The sequence below is a fragment of the Hakea prostrata genome, chromosome 1 (genome assembly GCF_041222555.1).
Source record: "Hakea prostrata isolate BN-2017 chromosome 1, UWA_Hpros_2, whole genome shotgun sequence".
NCBI lineage: Eukaryota > Viridiplantae > Streptophyta > Magnoliopsida > Proteales > Proteaceae > Hakea > Hakea prostrata.
The window spans coordinates 4727618-4745487 of record NC_142600.1 but is presented as its reverse complement, the minus strand read 5'-3'; the positions used below and the strand labels follow the sequence as shown (position 1 = coordinate 4745487).

General features: G+C 38.5%; 1 protein-coding gene across 4 annotated transcripts; it reads right to left on the bottom strand.

The window, feature by feature from the left end:
- Positions 1 to 488: 488 nt before the first annotated feature.
- Positions 489 to 16090, bottom strand: LOC149026850 (transcription factor TGA4-like). 4 transcript variants are annotated; one of them, XM_089156695.1, is made up of 10 exons: positions 15780 to 16090; positions 15540 to 15654; positions 13189 to 13402; positions 13012 to 13086; positions 12053 to 12112; positions 11885 to 11962; positions 11679 to 11742; positions 8277 to 8548; positions 2904 to 3131; positions 489 to 1075 (listed from the first exon to the last, which is right to left on the bottom strand). In XM_089156695.1, the coding sequence occupies exons 3-10, from the start codon at positions 13345 to 13347 to the stop codon at positions 923 to 925; spliced, it is 1089 nt and encodes a 362-aa protein (XP_089012821.1). In that variant the 5' UTR covers positions 13348 to 13402; positions 15540 to 15654; positions 15780 to 16090; the 3' UTR covers positions 489 to 922. The 4 variants fall into 4 exon arrangements, with proteins under 4 accessions (XP_089012821.1, XP_089012813.1, XP_089012808.1 ...); XM_089156687.1 differs by lacking the exon at positions 15780 to 16090 and having other exon boundaries at positions 13189 to 13386; positions 15540 to 15758; XM_089156682.1 differs by lacking the exon at positions 15780 to 16090 and having other exon boundaries at positions 15540 to 15757.
- Positions 16091 to 17870: the final 1780 nt, after the last annotated feature.

The following is a 17870-nucleotide window of genomic DNA, read 5'->3' as shown; positions in this document are numbered from 1 at the left end:
CAAGGGGTTCCAGCTTCATTCACCTTTTACTACTGGCGTGATTCAAATCCATTCGGTTGAGTTTGTTTCCTTTCGTTCCGAAAGCGCTCAGAGGGATGGGTTTCAGTTGTTTTGGATCTCTATAATGGCTATTAATAGTTAGAAAGAGACGGATCTCGTATTACTCCTCGTCCTGTCATTAAGAAGGGGTTCCTAAAGGATATAGTTCTACTGTTTTTTCTGAGTTTACTCCGCCCCTAGCTGGTCCGAACCTCTCAGTTTACCACCCAAGAGATGAAAACAAGAACGTGAAACAAAGGCAGCAGAATCTGGAAAGAGGGAAAAATTACAAAATTTAGGAAAAACAACATATTTCCAATGTACTACAAGACTTGGCGTTCTTTTGTTATTTTTCATTTTCCTGTGAACGAGTGAGGGAGCTGAACGAACCTGTAGTTAAAAGAGTTAAAGAAGTTAAAAGGAAAAAAGGCTTGAAGATATACAAAATGAAAAAAAGAGAGCCATTGAAAGTTTGCAAAGATACAACGTGCAGAAACAGAATGTACATTTTCTTCCTCCAGAGCCTAGTAATGCAGAATTGCCGACAACTAATCTACAACTTTACATGAGAAGTTTCTTCTGCCTGCTCAAACACTAGACCTACAATTCAACAGCTCTGTGTAGACATATATTACAAATGTTCATGAAAGATTATCTTACAGAACAAAACCTCCTCACGGATGGCTTATGGAATTCCATATTTACAAGTTTAGTTTCCATAGCGGTGGCACTGCTTGAAAATGTCTTCATGAGAAGCTAAAATCATCGCTATGAAGAGGACTTCGGATAATAAGATGTAAAAATTTTCGTTGTCACAGAGACAATTTCTCCAGGCCAGGCTTGAACCAAGAAACTGTAAGGCTAAGATATCTCTCTAAACAGATTAGGATGGCTCACGAGGACGGGCAGCCCAAAGATGACTTAGTGCCCTAAGGCGGTTGAAATAATCTCCCAACGCAAGCAGACCTCGAGCTGCTTGACGCGTCGTCAGGATGCGAGCCATTTGCTGCAGGGTTTGCTGGCGAAGGTGGTCTGCCTGTTTAGGAAGAAAAAAAACCTTCTTAGCTCATCAAACGAATTAATGGTGTTCGCTTGGATGGCAGGGTGAATTTTCAACAAGTAACCACTAAAACAAAACAAATGCAACTGATTTTGTGGGAGAAATATGGACAGGATTCACTTTTCATGAACTGGACTAAAAGCACTTGAATAGCCAACTTGCCATCTAGAGCAAGCAGCTTAGGTCCCGTGATTTAACGCCAGTTGTGGAACAAGGGTCCTGACCATGTCAAAGACCTCTAAAAGTTTCTCTCATTAGTCTGTACAAAAATGAATTTTGCAAATATGACAACAGGTTCAACTTTTACCAGCAGATAATCTCAGGATAAAAAACAAATCAGTCTCTTCTACCATTGAGGTGATAGGTTCCACTCATTAACTAAAGATAGTTGGTCTTTTCTAGCGTACAGGTTTGGTTTTAGCGCATTAAGTAAAGATAATCACAATACTGGATCTAATTCAAGTCCATTCATAACTCTATCTTCCAATTTAACAATATAGCAATACAAACTAATTTTGTTCAAAAACTTTTTTGACTAACTCCTTCAATGACTACATGGGAAAAACTTTCTGCCATAAATCACCCGCATATCAATGGAAACGACCTCGAGAAGAAAGCAACTGTAAGCACAATAAAATGTGAATGCAAAAGTAAAGCTCACCACAGTAAGCACAAACAGAGTAGGTCAACACTCACGCTAAATTTACGGGATACAGAGTAGGTAGGTCTGACTATTTTTTATGATATGAGGGACCTGGTCTCTGCTTATGCAAAAGAAATTTATTTTATACCTACAGTTAGCACTCTAAATTGCTCTGCATATCAAAGTATTGCCACTTGGTGTTTGGAAAACATTGCTAATTCAGCATGTCTCAAGGCAAGTGAAAATTTCCACTCCCAATAACTCTTCAGGTAATGCAATGTTTCAGGAACTACTAAACAATGGTTCTACTACTGGAACTTCAAATACCTATGGAGAACAGATCTTAACATAGTCACCTTTAGAACAGGTATTTCAGATTGCATAGTCAGAGAGACCTTGCAATTCAAAAATCCTCACATCCACAATCCACGTGAAAGGCAAAAAAGAGGGTGCCCCATCCCCTGGTTGATGTGACACCAAGGAACTGGGTCATTATAGTTACCTGGCTCAGGTTCCTCTTTTCAGTCTTACTCTTGAAGGCTGGTCCCCCCCCCCCCCCAACCCCCTCCCTGTATTTTCTCCCTCCCTTTGGGGTTTTTGGAATTGATTACTATTCAATATCCAAACATAAGGAGCATTCAAATAACCAATCCAAATAATAAACTAGACGTGTGGCCCGCTAGATTGCACCACACATATAACATCCATGCCCATGTCAACCATACCATCCTGTTTTGGACATTTAAACCTACAAGTGTCAGCCACTGAGATATTGTCTGTTTGCAATGAAAAAGGGAAAGGAAGAGAAAGCATTATTTGCTTTGCTTCGCTTCATCTGTGTTGGGCTAAAACAGATGGAAGGGGAGGTGATGTAACAAACATGGTGCACCTTCTTGCAAAGCTCAGGTTCCACATTCAATCCAATAAAAAATCCTGAAGTGCCTTCCACAAAGCCCTTCAGACATATCTTGATGCTAAGAAATATACCCATAGTTAAACTACTGCCATCTATACAAACAAAAGACTCCATTTACAAAAAGAATAATGAACAAATATCTCAAGAAACATAACACTTTAGGAAGCACAATAGAAACCAATGACTGAAATTAACATTTAAATGCATGATGACAAACTAAATGATAAGAAAAAGTAAGATGATACCTGGTTCACAAAGCTTACAAGTGCATCCAAATTTCTCATCGCAGTAGCCATCTGTGATGTGTAACTTCCCGCTCCTAGTGGATCAGATGCTAGGGTCTCAGCCAGAGTTAGCTGCAGTTTATCCATCCCTTGTGAAAGAGCATCCTCTGCTTGCTGAGATGATTGCTGGAGGTTGCAGACATCCATAATTTGTTGTTCTGTCAAGGGGTCAAGTTGATGCAGGAGAACCTGAACCAGCACAAGAATATCATTACTCATTTCACAAACAGAACAAAATCCTGAAACTCCGCAAGTATGAGATAAATGGTCTGCAGAAAAAGGTGTAGTGTTATAGGTTCTTCGAACAACCTAAATATATCAATTTCACAAAAAATAAAAGACTGTCATAGCACATTTTGTTTAGCATTCATGCAAGAAATTGGGATTGGAATGACGAAAGATGGGACTGTCCAATCATAAGCAAGTAAGGGATGACTACTGTCAAAAAAGCTTGGTCTAAACCTGTCCATTGTCACTCTCTCCCTCTCATCGCCTTTGCTTGCAAGCTTTGCAACACTAAGGAAGCTCTCCGCTCCTAGAACTCTTTCACTTTTGGCAATATTTCCTCTAGTGTCTCCACTTGCCGCTCGAATCTTCAGCGTGTCCAATCTCTTCTCCAAGATGATCCCACCAACCCCTCCCTTGCTGATAACGAAAAATCCCTTTCCGCTGAGCTTTCTTCCCTCCTTGCCACTGAAGAAAGCTTTCTCCGCCAAAAAGCTCGGAGAAAGCTATAATCAAGTGGCAAGAGCTCGGGGACTCCAATTCTGCATATATTCATCGGTCCCTCAAAGCTCGAAATAACTTCAATTCCACCCCTTCCCTCCTCACCAGCAGCGGTTCTTGGATCTCCGACCCCCCATCATTAAGGCGGAGGTCATTTCTTTCTTTTCTAACCTTCTTTCTCCGCCTTCCCTCCCTTCCTGTACACCCCTCCCTTCTAACCTCATCAACAAATTCATTGACCCATCTATCTTCTCCTCTCTATGTGCTATCCCTTCCTCGGAGGACATCCTTCTCACCATCCAGTCCCATAAGCCTAATAAGGCCCCGGGGCCTAATGGCTTTAGTATACGTTTCTTCCTTGCCTCTTGGGATTCGTTGAGATTGATATTGTCTATGCCATCCACAGCTTCTTCTTTAACCCTTCTCAGCTTTCTTCCATCAATCAAACCTTCCTTTGCCTCATCCCTAAGAAGCAAGGTGTCTCTTCTCTCTCCAATTTCTGCCTTATTTCCCTCTGCAACCTCCTATACAAATTCATCTCTAAGGTCCTAGCGAATAGATTAAAAAAGGCTTTACCCTCTCTTGTGAGCTCGAATCAATCTGCACTCATCTCAGGGGTGTAGTATAGTGGATAACATCCTTCTTTGTGCAAAAATTGTCCGTGAATTTGATAGATCCGCCCACTCCCTGGCTACTCTTCTAAGGGTAGATCTCCACAAAGCCTTTGACTCTATCAGCTAGGACTTCATTGGTGATGTCCTCTCTTCCATGCCCCCCCCCCCACTTCTCCATCATCACCAACGGCTTGCCTGCGGGCTTCTTCCCTTCCTGTATTGGCATTCGCCAAGGGTGCCCCCTTCCCCCTCCTCGTTTCCTTAGCTTTGGAAGTCCTTTCCCGTATCCTTTAATCCAAAACCGATCAACTTCTCATCTCCCCCATCCCTAAGTGCAAATCCCTTAATCTTACCCACCTTGCTTTCGCCGATGATCTCATGATCTTCTCCAAAGCGGACCACCAATTTGTCTCCTCCATCCTCTCGGCCCTCTCGCTTTTTGAATCCCTCTCTGGCCTTCGGGTCAACCTAGATAAATCCACCCTCTTTCTTTCCGATGTCTCTAATCATCTTCGAGCCTCCCACCTTCAACTCTTGGGCTTTAAGCCTAGCTCATTTCCCGTTGTCTACCTAGGCCTCCCTCTCATTCCGAGTAGACTTACCCTTCATCACTCTCTCCCAATGCTCGATCATCTCCGTAAGAAGCTTCAACTCTGGAGTTGCCGGTAGAGTGGTGCTCATCCATTTCATACTCCAATCCTCCTATCTCTATTGGTGCGGGATCTTCTCCATCCCCGAATCTACCATCCATACTATGGAATCCTTGTTTTGTGCCTTCTTTTGGAAAAGACGGGAAGCCTCATGCTTCATCCACCATGTCAGTTGGTCGACTATTTGTCGCCCAACTTCTAAACAAGGCTTGGGAATCCGCCGGATCATTGATGTTAACCTAGCCTACCTTCTCAAACTCATCTGAAAATTTGCCTCTAAGCATGACTCCATTTGGGTTAAGTGGGTCCACTCGCACCTTCTCCGGTCAGACTCCTTTTGGACTGTCCCCATGCCCTCCAACCCTACATGGGTCTGGAGGAAAATCCTCTTGCTGCGTTCCCGTGCTCTCTCGGCTATTTCTACCATCATCTCTTCCGACTCCTCCACTTCTTTTTGGCTTGACCCGTGGCATCCGATCGGCATCCTCTACACCCACTTTGGCCCCCGAACTATTTATAATTCCCATATCCCCAAAGACACCCCCTTGTTTGCTTTCATCACTAATGGCTCCTAGAGCCCCACTCTCCTCCCTATTCTCACACAGGTTTGGGACTCTCTTCCCCCCCCCCTCCCCCTCATTCCTCTTGTGACCTCACGGTTTGACTCCCATCCCCCACCAAAACCTTCTCCACCCTTCCAACCTAGAACCTCCTCCGCACCCATAACCCTAAACCCCTCTAGACCCCCTTGGATTGGTTCACAGGCTTCATCCCCCGTCACTCCCTTACCCTTTGGAGGGCTCTCAACCATGCTCTTCCCACCCAATCCTTCCTTATTGGCCACCATATCCCAGCAAACCCCAACTGCATCCTCTGTTGGAACGGCTTGGAGAACCTTGAGCATCTTTTCTTTTTATGCCCTTTCTCCAGATCTATCTGAGGAAAAGTCATGGCTTCCATTTGGCCCCATTCAAGGCGATCCTTTGGTTTTGCTTGTGATTGGTCTTGGATTGTGAGAAACTTTCCAAACTCTTCCATTTGCGATCGGATTGGTAAACTAGTTTATTGTGCCTCTATTCATCATCTTTGGTGGGAGCGCAATCTTCGGAAATGGACTTCCAAAGCCCGCTCTACAGATATGATTTGGAATGCCATTTATTTTGATGTATCTTCTAGACTATTAGCTACTCCCCATCCCCCTGTTGATGATACCCCAAGGAACAGGCTTATTGTTGTCTCCTAGGGTCTTAGCTCTTCTTTCCGGTCTTCCGCTTAAAGACCTTGTTTCCTTTGTTCTCTTTCGTTTAATATAATTATTTATTCATCCAAAAAAAAGTAAGGGATGACTAATGACATGCTAATCCAACATTTCATATGAGTGAAGCAACATTATTCAGAAGTAACTCCCTTCACACCAAAGATGGCATACTCAGTATCAAGATTACAGCGAAAGTACTGGGAAAAAGAATAAGCAATTTAAATTAGCTTTTACCCTCAAACTGAACAAAGTGCCAGGATGCAGAATAAATTGAGTTTGATTATATTAACAATAGATAAGCAGTCCATCTCTTGATCTTCTCAGTTCAACTGCAATCGGTAGACATGATGGCACCTAACCACGACATATCTACCATACAGTCTTATAAGTTATGAACCCCCAGCCTCAAGGTGGCAAGTCCTTAGATGTTTCCAAATGATAAGGCATTCTCATTCAAGGGGCAAGAGCAGAAATATAAGCACTTCCTTTAAGCCCTTTTTACATAATGTAATATTTCTGAAAGAAATTGAGCACCTGCACAACAACATTGCTTGTTGATATGACTAAACATCTCTAAATGTCATAAAACTGTATTGCTGATTGTAGTTTGTCATGCTACGTAAAGTCTGCTACTGTACCATAACTCATGATTTCCAAATTGTTATAAGGAGCATTCTAAGCTGCAGTACCTGGAAGGATCAATACTTCGAGGCAATGCAGGGTTGATTAGATTTAGACTGGGTTGATTCAATTGTGAACCCTTTTTTTGCCCAGCTTCTGGTATAGGAACAACAAAGAGTTCTAAGGAAATTTAAACCAGAATTTATGAGGATCATTTGAGGGAAGTATTTAAATCTTGCAATTCTGGAGCTCGATAATTTACATCATCTTGAGTCGATCATTCTGTGTACTTTTTCTTGACTCTAAAAATATAATGATAAAAACGGATCTTTATTTGGAGTTCTGTTATCCAGAACAACTCAAAGATCAGTTCAGATCACTTTCATGCTCGTCAATTGAACTGGTATTGTACTTAAAGAGGTAGTTACATCGCATATATTATTCTAAAAATTTCAGCCCAACTATATGTATCATTCCCCATGTAAATGAAAGTAAAGTACCAACTTTACTATAAAAACTAGCACCAAGTTGTAAGACAGGACTATCATGAAGCATCCATTCTGATATCCCGTAGAATGTAATTTTAAAGAAGTTTTGATGACAAACAAATTTATTCAACCCCACTCCCTCCTGCCCAAAAACCAAAAAAAAAAAAAAAACAGTAATAATAGCTATAAATGTTCCTTCAGGAAAAGAAAGAAGGGACTCCTATATGTCCCTGAATATATCTGCCCCATCACCATCTATCCTAGCCCGAAGCATTTTTCTCATGTGCCAACATAAAGCTTTGAAAAATTGGAAGTTGAAAACACCCATGCAATTTTTCATAATAAAATTCAATATATTTGAGTCATAAGGTTGAAACCCCAAACTCAATACATGGCCAACTCCAGGGATGTGAAGCCCATCCAGGAGTAGGTTTGACCATGTGGTTAAAAATGGTAGACAGTAAAATCCCCCATCCTTCACAGGGATGTACCAAAGACTTTTTCTTTGATATAAAATAATAATAATAATAGTAATGATTGGATCATTGCTTAATATTATTTCCAAGGAAACTGAGTCAATCCTAGAATTGTTCGCCCAAAAATGCGAAGTGTAGATTACAACTATAGAGTTAAGGAAGATATAACAACATACAAGCATTGTGTATTTTATTAGGGGCCCGACAACTTAAGAATTAGCAAACAGAAGGATGTGATCTTTTTTTATATATTTATTATTGGCTACATGTGGAAAGATGTAATTGGGAACAAAGAAGTGGAAGATTTTTAAATTGTCCAACATTAATAACCATAGCTATCAAGGCAGTAAGGCAATGGCTCTGGAGAAGGTTAAAAAACAAGGTGACGCCCAAGGTAATCAAGGAGTTTGGACATCATGGCATCAACTAGGCACTGCCTTGATAACTATAGTAAGCATTAAAGATCTAAACTATCCACAGATCAAAGCTAATAAGCATCACCTTTAGAACCTCAGATGGGCGAAATCCTCCAATCCATAGAAAAAACCGTTCAGCTGACGTTTTCCACATGCCAGACATTAAATAGAAAACATCAGCCTTTGCTACAGCAGCTTTCATGCGGAAAAGATTATGATAGTGGCTCAAGCCGTTATCTACAAGTATGCGAAGCTCTATATCAGTGACATGTGCCTGCAAAGCAGTTCTTAGTTCACGTGTCTGTCTCATTTGCTCTTCAACCCAATGTCCATACTCCATCTCAAATGTGGCAACCCCTGAAATATACCCAGCAAAGTATCAGAAAGGTGAGTAATAGAAGCACACGGAAAAAGGAAAAAAAATTTGACAAATCAAAATAGGGAAAATTTCTCTCTCCCCTTTACTTATTCTCTATTTACTGCTACTCCCTCTCTCAAAAGTTTCACCTTTAATTCCCCCAAAAAGCGAACAATACTCAAAAGCAAAGGGTAATTTGGCCATTTTTAAAATATCACGGGAGAGAGAGGTAAGAGTTAACTTTTTTGAGGGATTCAAAGGTGAAACTTTTGAGAGGGGAGTAAAACTAAATAGAGAATAAGTACAGGGGAGAGAGAAATTTTCCCATCAAAATAAGATAATAGAAACAAAAATAGTTACTGCAAGTCTGCAAATACAAGACTCAATTTGTTCATAACAAGCACTCAGAGAATTGATCTTTCTCTTCCTCCATTTCTTTTGGATTCAGAACAGAGTAGCTAACTGGAAAGAGAGCAATAAAAAAGAAAAATGTTAATGTGTCTCAGTTTGGGGATCTATGGGTGTCCATGGACCTTGTACCTTGGGATCATGTCTAAGTGGCTTTAGCTAGTTAATATTTTATCTTTCCTACTGTAATTTGACTTATTTAGCTTAGTTAATTGTGTATTTCTAGATTACTCTAATGGTAATAGGTCTGTGACTCTTAGTAGACTGCCTACTAAAAGTCACATTTCATTATAAATAAATGGTGCAGCACACAATGGATGTATTAGTGTATCGTGTTCTGCTCTTTCCATCTTTTTGTCTTCTCTTTGTTTCTATCACTGGTTGTTCTAGTTGCCACATTATTTTACAACCTATATAAAGAAGTATTTGTTAGGTTTATCCTAGACAATATGTGGGTTTGGATCAATTACTAGGATTAATAATTGATAGGGGTCTCAACACATTGGGCCAATGCACTGCCATTAAGTTTGAGATGGGCCAAACTTGTCCATTGTGGAAGTGGACTAGGGTTTGGGATTGTTACTATAAATAGATATGATGGGGTCCTTCCAATTACTTAGGTCTTTTGTTCTCTTTTCTCTCCACAAGAAAGAGGTACGGTAGGGAAGACAAGAAGATTGGAGAAGGCTTTACCACTTTGAGTTTCAAGTTTTTATATTCTTCAACATATGGTGGCGCAAGGTATGGACGACTCTCTCAAAATAATAAATTGTATTCTAGTTCTTGTATGGGTTTGAATCTTGGGTGATCTAACAATATTCTACGAGGCTCGGCCACTACAACAAATCCTACTAGAAGAGCCACAAACACACACTCAACGTATGAAGGACTATATAACGTTGTCTAAACCAGAAACAAAGATATCTATTAACCCCCAAGAGAATCATAAAACATCCAAACAAAATTGATGCACGAGACTTCACCATCATACAAAAGAGAATAAGGGAAGGAGGCATGGATACTACCTGTAGAACTGGAAATCTGCCTTAGGAAGTCCCTAGGCTATATTATTAGATATTTCCTTACAGTCAATCTTATACTACATTTCAGGGTTGGGGGAGGGGCCATTGTGTAGTATAGACGCCAATTGACCACTATCATTGGGTTTTGGTATTGCAACGATGATCAACTAAAAATTTAAAGATAACTTTTAATGTACCTATACAGGAACTCAGGAAGAGATGTACATGTGTACATTACAATAATAGAGGTGTTAAACCAATTGGGCCTTATCTTGTGAAAAAGAAAAAGAAAAATTACTGGGGAAGGTACAAATGGTTTTACTTCCAGTAGGGAATCCTTCTTGTCTCAGTGACATGTAATGTTTCTGTTTTCGTTCATGGATACATTTTCTGCATGGAGGGCTGTTTTGTTGCTTCTTCTTTTTTTTTCTTTTGGTTTTTTTTTGGGGGGGGAGTGGTGAAGATATGTATTTGTGAAGAACATGTATTCCATGAAATAGTAGAGCAGGAATACTTGGAGTAACATTAAAACTTTATTTTTTGTGGGCTGGATCAGATAAGAACTCAAAACTCCACCAGTATATACAGCAAAGGTTTACCACAGGAACATTTCCTTTACTTGTTTTAATAGTCCTAAATAGATCCTCAAAGCTGCCCAAGTTATACGAATCTTGAAGTTTCTCAAAGAAAAAGACAATCAAAATATACCAAGGACCTAGATCTAGCCTAGAAAAGGGACCCAACACAGGAACCCTTCCGTCATTTAGTTTTTGATGAATAAATGAAAATACTCAAAGTGATCCTCAAAGCTGGTTAGAATCAGTCAATATCGAAACCTCTCAAGGACACCCAAAGAAATAGGTTAATTGCTGTTATAGGGGGCTTAGATGTCTCTCTTGATTTTCATACGGCTTCCTCTTAGCCTTGGCTTCTTTTCCACCCACCCCTCCCTGTCCCTGAAAAGTTAAAAAATAATAATAATAATAAGGCACCCTCCCCCTTCTCCCCCCCCCCCCCAAAAAAAAAAAAAAAAAGAAGGGAAAAACCTTTCCTTTCCTTTAAAAGGCTTCATTATGTTTTTTTTATTTAACCGTGGCCCCCCTCAATAAATAAAAGTACAAAAACCTCCATCGTCATCATAATTATTATTATTATTCTAAATTATCCACAGATTGCTCTAAAACAAGGGCATGTAATGCCTTTCCTCCAACGTAACCCAGATGACCTTATGCCACTCCTTATTCTAATCAGCCTGCCAACATCCCCCTCAGAATTCAAACAAATTACCAATGTCCATTTGGAGTATGATTTGATGTTTCACAAACATCATAATCAGATACAGACACAACAAAGAATTAAAAGAAATTACAGAAAAACTTTCCTACTCTAATGATGGATTAAAAAAATTGATTGAGACTCCTATTCCTTGCCTTCAAATGAAATTCTGAGTAAAATCAGAGTTTCCAGGGGTAAAGTCAACTTGACTGCACTTTCTGGAACCATACAATCTCTAGGAAAGGAACTAGGTTCAGAAACAATGCCTCAAATTTTCTTATTTTTCATGTAGTGAACAATACTTCACTTTTCCACATGCACAAAGTACCCAGAAAACAGAAATCATAGAGTAGCAGTTGCAGAAAGATACGCATTCATCAGCGTGATTGGTAACAAATATCAGCAGAAGAAATAGATAATAAACCTGAGTTAACAGCTCCAGACATCCCCAGATGGCTAGTATCATAAGCACCACCTACATATACACCCTGCATAATATGTTCACTGCTTTATTTGACAGGACAATATGTGGACACTTTATTGGCTAAAAGGTAATAGAAGAGAAAGAAGCACCACCCTCCAAGCAGGCAATGCAAGACATGCAGGGCACGAGAGGGAGTTTGGACATACCTGATGTTTGGCTCGCTCAAGCTCCTGCTCCAATTGTGTAAGCTTTAAACGACTTGACTCCAACTGTTGCACATAAGCCTAGAAAATACAATCTATATAAGGTGAATATCCAAGTCCTAACAGTAAACTTCCATTAAGGGATGTCTATTTTCTCATAGCCAATCAAACCTTTTTACGCAGACGACTTTTACGGGCAGCCTCACGATTTTGTGCAAGACGTCTTAATACCTGTAAAAAAAATTTGAAAATTCCATTCAAAACAGAGGCTAAAATTGATATTTATCCAAAAATATAATGCAATGTCTATCAAATGACTGGAATGCGGAACTGATAAGGTGTTGCCTGTGATCAAGTTTTTTTAAACTAGTTTTTATCCATTCAAACCTTAATTAGATAGAATTTCAAGATACAGCTGAATTTTGATGTAACAACTTCAAATATTTTGAAATGCTAAAAATACGCCCCCCCCCCCAAAAAAAGGAAAAAAAAGAAGCCTTATCATGGTCCTTCATGGAGAGACATAATTTAAAGTTCCCTGCAGAAGGATATGAGATTCTGAAATTCATCAATCTTACCCAAAGCCTTCCCATTGATATAGTAGAAGACAACTCCAGGTAAGGCATTTGTAAGAAATTAAGCATTAATTAACAGCATATAACAATAGAAGGAACAGATACATCAGCATTTTTTTTTTTTGGGGGGTGTGTTGTGGGTGGGGGGTGACTAAGCATGAAGTCGTATCTTAATAACAAAAATAAGCCAGAGTATCAAAAACAATAATAAAATAATCTCTCAAGCAACTTTGTAATGGTCAAAACTAGTGCAATTCCAATTTTCTTTGAGGTTAATACCAGATATCAAGGCTCAAAGAGCACATACCATATGTAAGAACTTTTTTAAGTTTTGACAAAGCTTGAAGGTGGTGAGAAAGGACATGAGTACTTCTAATTTAATAGCTATATGGCTCTAAATGGTACTATAGAGGAAGATGATATAGCCAATCCCTGATAACTTTCCTAAAGGAAATTGTTGGTGACTACTGACCCAAGAACCTGCACATTTTAATAGAAAACCTTGAAGATCATGTAACTTATGTTGATGAGGGAGAAGAAACAAAATCTGCTAACCTTATCAGGTGGTTTGGTTGCTTCCTGGTCATACTTTCTGGAATGTTCCATGGATCCATGTGAAGTCTCTTCCGACTAGAAAGCCATATTAAACAGGTGAGACATAGCAAAGTAATCTGAACAATATGACTCCTGACTTCCAGTGAAGATGATAAAGCAAGTGTAGAAAATTCGCACCTTGTTGTCAACTCTTGCTTCCACCTCAACAATTGTTGATACACCAGTGTTTGGACTCATACCGCCTTTGAAGGTTTCACCCCACATGCTAATCTGGTTGGTTGGCTCATATATACCCATCCTTCTTGAAGCAGCAAATTGAGTTGATGGAGAGCTCATGCTACTTCAAATGAGAAGTAGAAGGCCACAAATACTTATCTGTGGCATCATAGAACTGCAATTACAAAAAGATGCAAAGAAAAAGAGAAACAGCATAGATATAAGATATCCAAGAAAGCAGCTCCAAATAGTATGAGATAGTGTTAGGATATCACATTAAAAAATAATAATAAAGGTGAACAAGAACTGATTGGGCATAGCTGTTCAATAGAATCAACAAATTCCAGCTAAAACTTGAGATTATCCTACTATTAAAGAGACCAATAGCTATTTGGAGAAACTGCAACGCAGCTTGAGAACTAGTACCCATATGATAATAAAAATCTTCTTTTCATGAAAAATCAGTCAAAACTGGTAAGAAATATGAAGAACAGAGTTAAATAAATAAATATGTCCTATATAGCCCAGGGTCATAGCTCATTCAGAAGCCTAATGCAGTTCATGGGCCTTTCGATTGCTAATTTCCTTTTGTTCCTTTCAGTTCTTAGTAGTTGTTGACTTTATTTTTGAATTCAATGAACAGAACAACTGAAATACTCCAGTAAAAGTACTTATTCATCTTGAGCACTTGCAAGTTCAATAAAAAGCAGAATAGCAGGGAAGCATTTGCAATCGACAGGAAAGCGAGTAGCTCTATGCTTGGAACCAAACCAGCTCTGCTTCTGTCAACTGCTAAGTTGCAGAAAATCATTTCAATGACATGGTAAACAATGGATTAAGATTCACATGAGAGTTCGGTGAAATTTTATAGAGCAAATCTTGCTGGGAGTGCTAAACCCAGTGCTCTCAACATGTAAGAAACATGACAGCCACCAAAGGACAATAATAGCTGAGAAGATGACCATAAACATTGCCACACAAGTCACTACTTAGTTCTACTCGAATGTTCACAGCATGCAGCCCCAACGCCGTGCAATATGCCATTTCGCCTCTTTAGATTACAGTTAACAAAACCTCTTTGAGACCAAACAATCTAAAAGTACCAGAAAAAGAGACCATTTGAGTTCATATAACAAATGCCAAAGGTTAATAAGAGCTTGTCATTTTTATGGATGTCAGGTAGACAGGAATTACATTCTGCAATACTCCAGAATTACATCTCATCAGACACCCTGCAACAAAACCCCACAATCTCCATGGACAGGAGTACAGGACACAGTTGAAACTACCACACAGAATAATATTCAAATCTTAATCATTGGACACAGAACTCACTGACAGGGAATTTATCACATGGGGATGCTATGATAGTAAAAGAAATGAGATTCTAACATGAAAGTATAGCAACAATATGAATGAACAGCTTAAAATCCAGACAATTCTAAACTTCCCTCTTATCATCCATTGGGAACCACATTAATTATTATACATGGATAAAGATTATAATTAGAGACAGCAATATTGAATATTCTCTCTTATACGGATAAAATCTAATCAGTCTCGAAGGGTAAAAAGATATTGAAGAACATGAAAGATAGGCATGAAGATGGAATATAGTGAGAGGCTGAGAGTCATCCATCTAATGACATCCTGGGAACAACTAGCTCAAGAGCTTGCTTCAACACTTCAGTACCCTGGGAACATTTTATTCTTCTTCTTCAGCTTTGGAGTAACTTTTGTTTTCTCTTTTTCTTTTTTGCTTTGTTTTTATTCTTTTCGTCCTCCTCTTTCTTCTCTTTGAAGGAAAGAAAAAAACATAATGTCCCAACCTGCCAGAATTCATCACAAGACAATCCATACACCTTGCCTACACTCGCCAGCTATGGTTATGCTGCTTGCATCAGACTGAGATTCCAGGTGTCCACCATTAAAGAATCGTCCTTACAGGCTTGTATCCAAAAACAGATAAACAGGACATCACCATTCTCGACGCAGAAGAGAACTGACGTTTTCCATCCAAAAAAAGTTCCAACAACAAAAACAACTCAAAGTAGATGCTAGTCCTTTAAGGAATCAGTTCACAGATGAATATATATAAGAGTTTTATTTCGTCATTAATATATACGTAAGTACTGACTCTACTGACAAATTCCATTACACACACGCATAACCTATATAGAAGAAGAAAACAAACAAATAGCTTATAAGCAATGATGACTCCATGAAAGAGACAACAGAAACTTCCTCTCAACGGAAAAAGACCAAGAAAGAAACAACGATAGTGAGGCAATAAAAATTTCTAAGAATCAGACCTTTATTACTCTGGTAGAAGCTCAAAACCTTCATTGAAGTCCAACAGCATCGAAATCCTGAAACTTCCGCATCTGGAAATTTCTCTTTCTCCGTAAACCTGGTTCCTTTAAAACCCTAAAACCCATTCCTCCAGCTCAGAGAATCGAAAAGCGAAACCAAACAGCAGCCGCTTAAAACACAAGTAGATGGACGAGTAAAAACGAAAAAAAATAGAATAAAGAATTTTATTAACTCTATACCCTTTTATCATCTCTACAGTCAAACCAAATGTTGTCAACTTGTCATGTTTCCACTAAAACGCAACTTTGAGAATGCGCACCAGGTCATTTCACTTTCCGTTTTTCCTTTCCTTAACCCTGCAACAGTTTCTACGGTCTTCTTTCTAACCTGCACCACTCAACCATTAACGGTGACGTCACTTAACGGCAAAAGTAACCGCTGGTTACTGCAATTTCTCGCCGGTAATTACTAATTATACGGAACTTTGGAAGGCGTGACCGTTATCTAGAGCTGCGCGTCTTTGCTGCTCAGTAAACAGTCCTTTTATGGGTGTCAGATTTCAGCAAAAAGTCCAACATGCGTGTGAACTGTCTCCTACTTAGGAGATGCCCCAGCTTCATAGAGTTTCGTACGGTGCTCACCACTAAGTTGCGCTTTAGGTGCATAACTTGACTGGCAGTCACACTTATGCATCGATTCGTACTCCCTATGTTCCCTCGTCGCACACGTGTCCGTGCTCTAAAGAAGTATATTTTTTTCGCAGGGTTTACCTTTTGTTGACACGTGTCCGGCTTCCTTAACCAAAGAAAACAAAAATAGTTCTAAAAGTTAAGCATCCCTCCGAGTGCGAGGTGAGGGTTCGATTCTTCCTCGTGCTTTTGTAAAGTTAGGATTTATGATTCATCTCTCTTTTTTTTTTTATATGTAATAAGTTGCTAACTGCTAATCTCCTAGTATATGTAATAGTCTTGGGAAAAAAATCTTCTACTGTGCATATCTCTCTGTTGTATACAATATCACTACATATATATACTAAATGATTGGTTGAGATTATAATTATAATTTTAAATTTTAAAAATTCTCAATAATCTTATATTTGTTTTATTTTCTTAGCCAATCATTTGGTATATAATATATGTGCATAATAGAAGATGTTTTCCATAATTATGTTTCTTCCTTCTTTTCTTTTTTCTTTTCATTTTAGAATTAGTAGTTCAAGGATAGGAAATATTACATATATCACAAAGAACGTCAAATTCGTAACCTCTTAACTAAGAGATGCCAATCATTACTTATGGAATCTAACCAACCCCTATAGTTGGTGCTTAAGTCCTATATAATATAAAACACATTTCATACATATATATATATATATATATAACAAAATAATAAAATACCTTTTAACAAAAAATGAATCTATAAATAATTAAGTTATTAGTAGAAGAAATAATAAATCTACATAAATTACCCTATGCTATTGATAACAAAATATAAGGTTCATCTAAGCCAACTTTGATGGTGGTCACATTGCATTTTTCTTAAATCCTTATACATTTGATGAAATAATACTATATTTTATAACATATTTTATATTTGATGCTACTAATTAGGGGTTTTTCTATTATTTTAATTCAATATTATTAATTAAGACTTCATCTAATGACATCCAACCATGATGACAACTTCAAAATAAAACATAATCTTCTTTTAATATCTCTAATAATAATACCTACTTTCAAAACTAATTATTTTTCAATTTTTCCATTAAAAATACCTACTTCATGCAATTTAATAGCAAGTGTCCACTGTGGCAAAATCCAATGATGAGATGGATTTTGTCTCCAACTATAATGGGAGCCTCATCTATGATATGAAAGATTAACATTAGTCTCATAATGGTGCACTTTTATTTCCTATAGAGGCTTAGTGGTCCTTAAGTAGTTATTGTATTTTAATTGCCCAATAAGCTTGCTTCTATGTATCATAAGATATATCTTAAGAGCTTTATACATAATGGTTATCTAGACCAGAACCTTAAAGGGCCAAAAAGAACAAAAAATAAAATAAATAAATAGTGATGTTAACTTTTAGAATAGACTAGTTATAAATATTTTAATCCAAGTGGGCTGTCTAAACGCATTATTAACCCAAGAAGGTGGAAAAGGATTTTGCTTTTGAATCAAGAATCTCTTCCTCTTGCCTCACATTAGATACCCACCAGCACCACCCAATATAGCCCAGCAACAAAGCTATCTTTTGCTTCTTTTTTTTAGTGTCCGATTTGGATTCTTTTTTCACCAAAGAAAGTGATTGATGTCACGAATCATCTT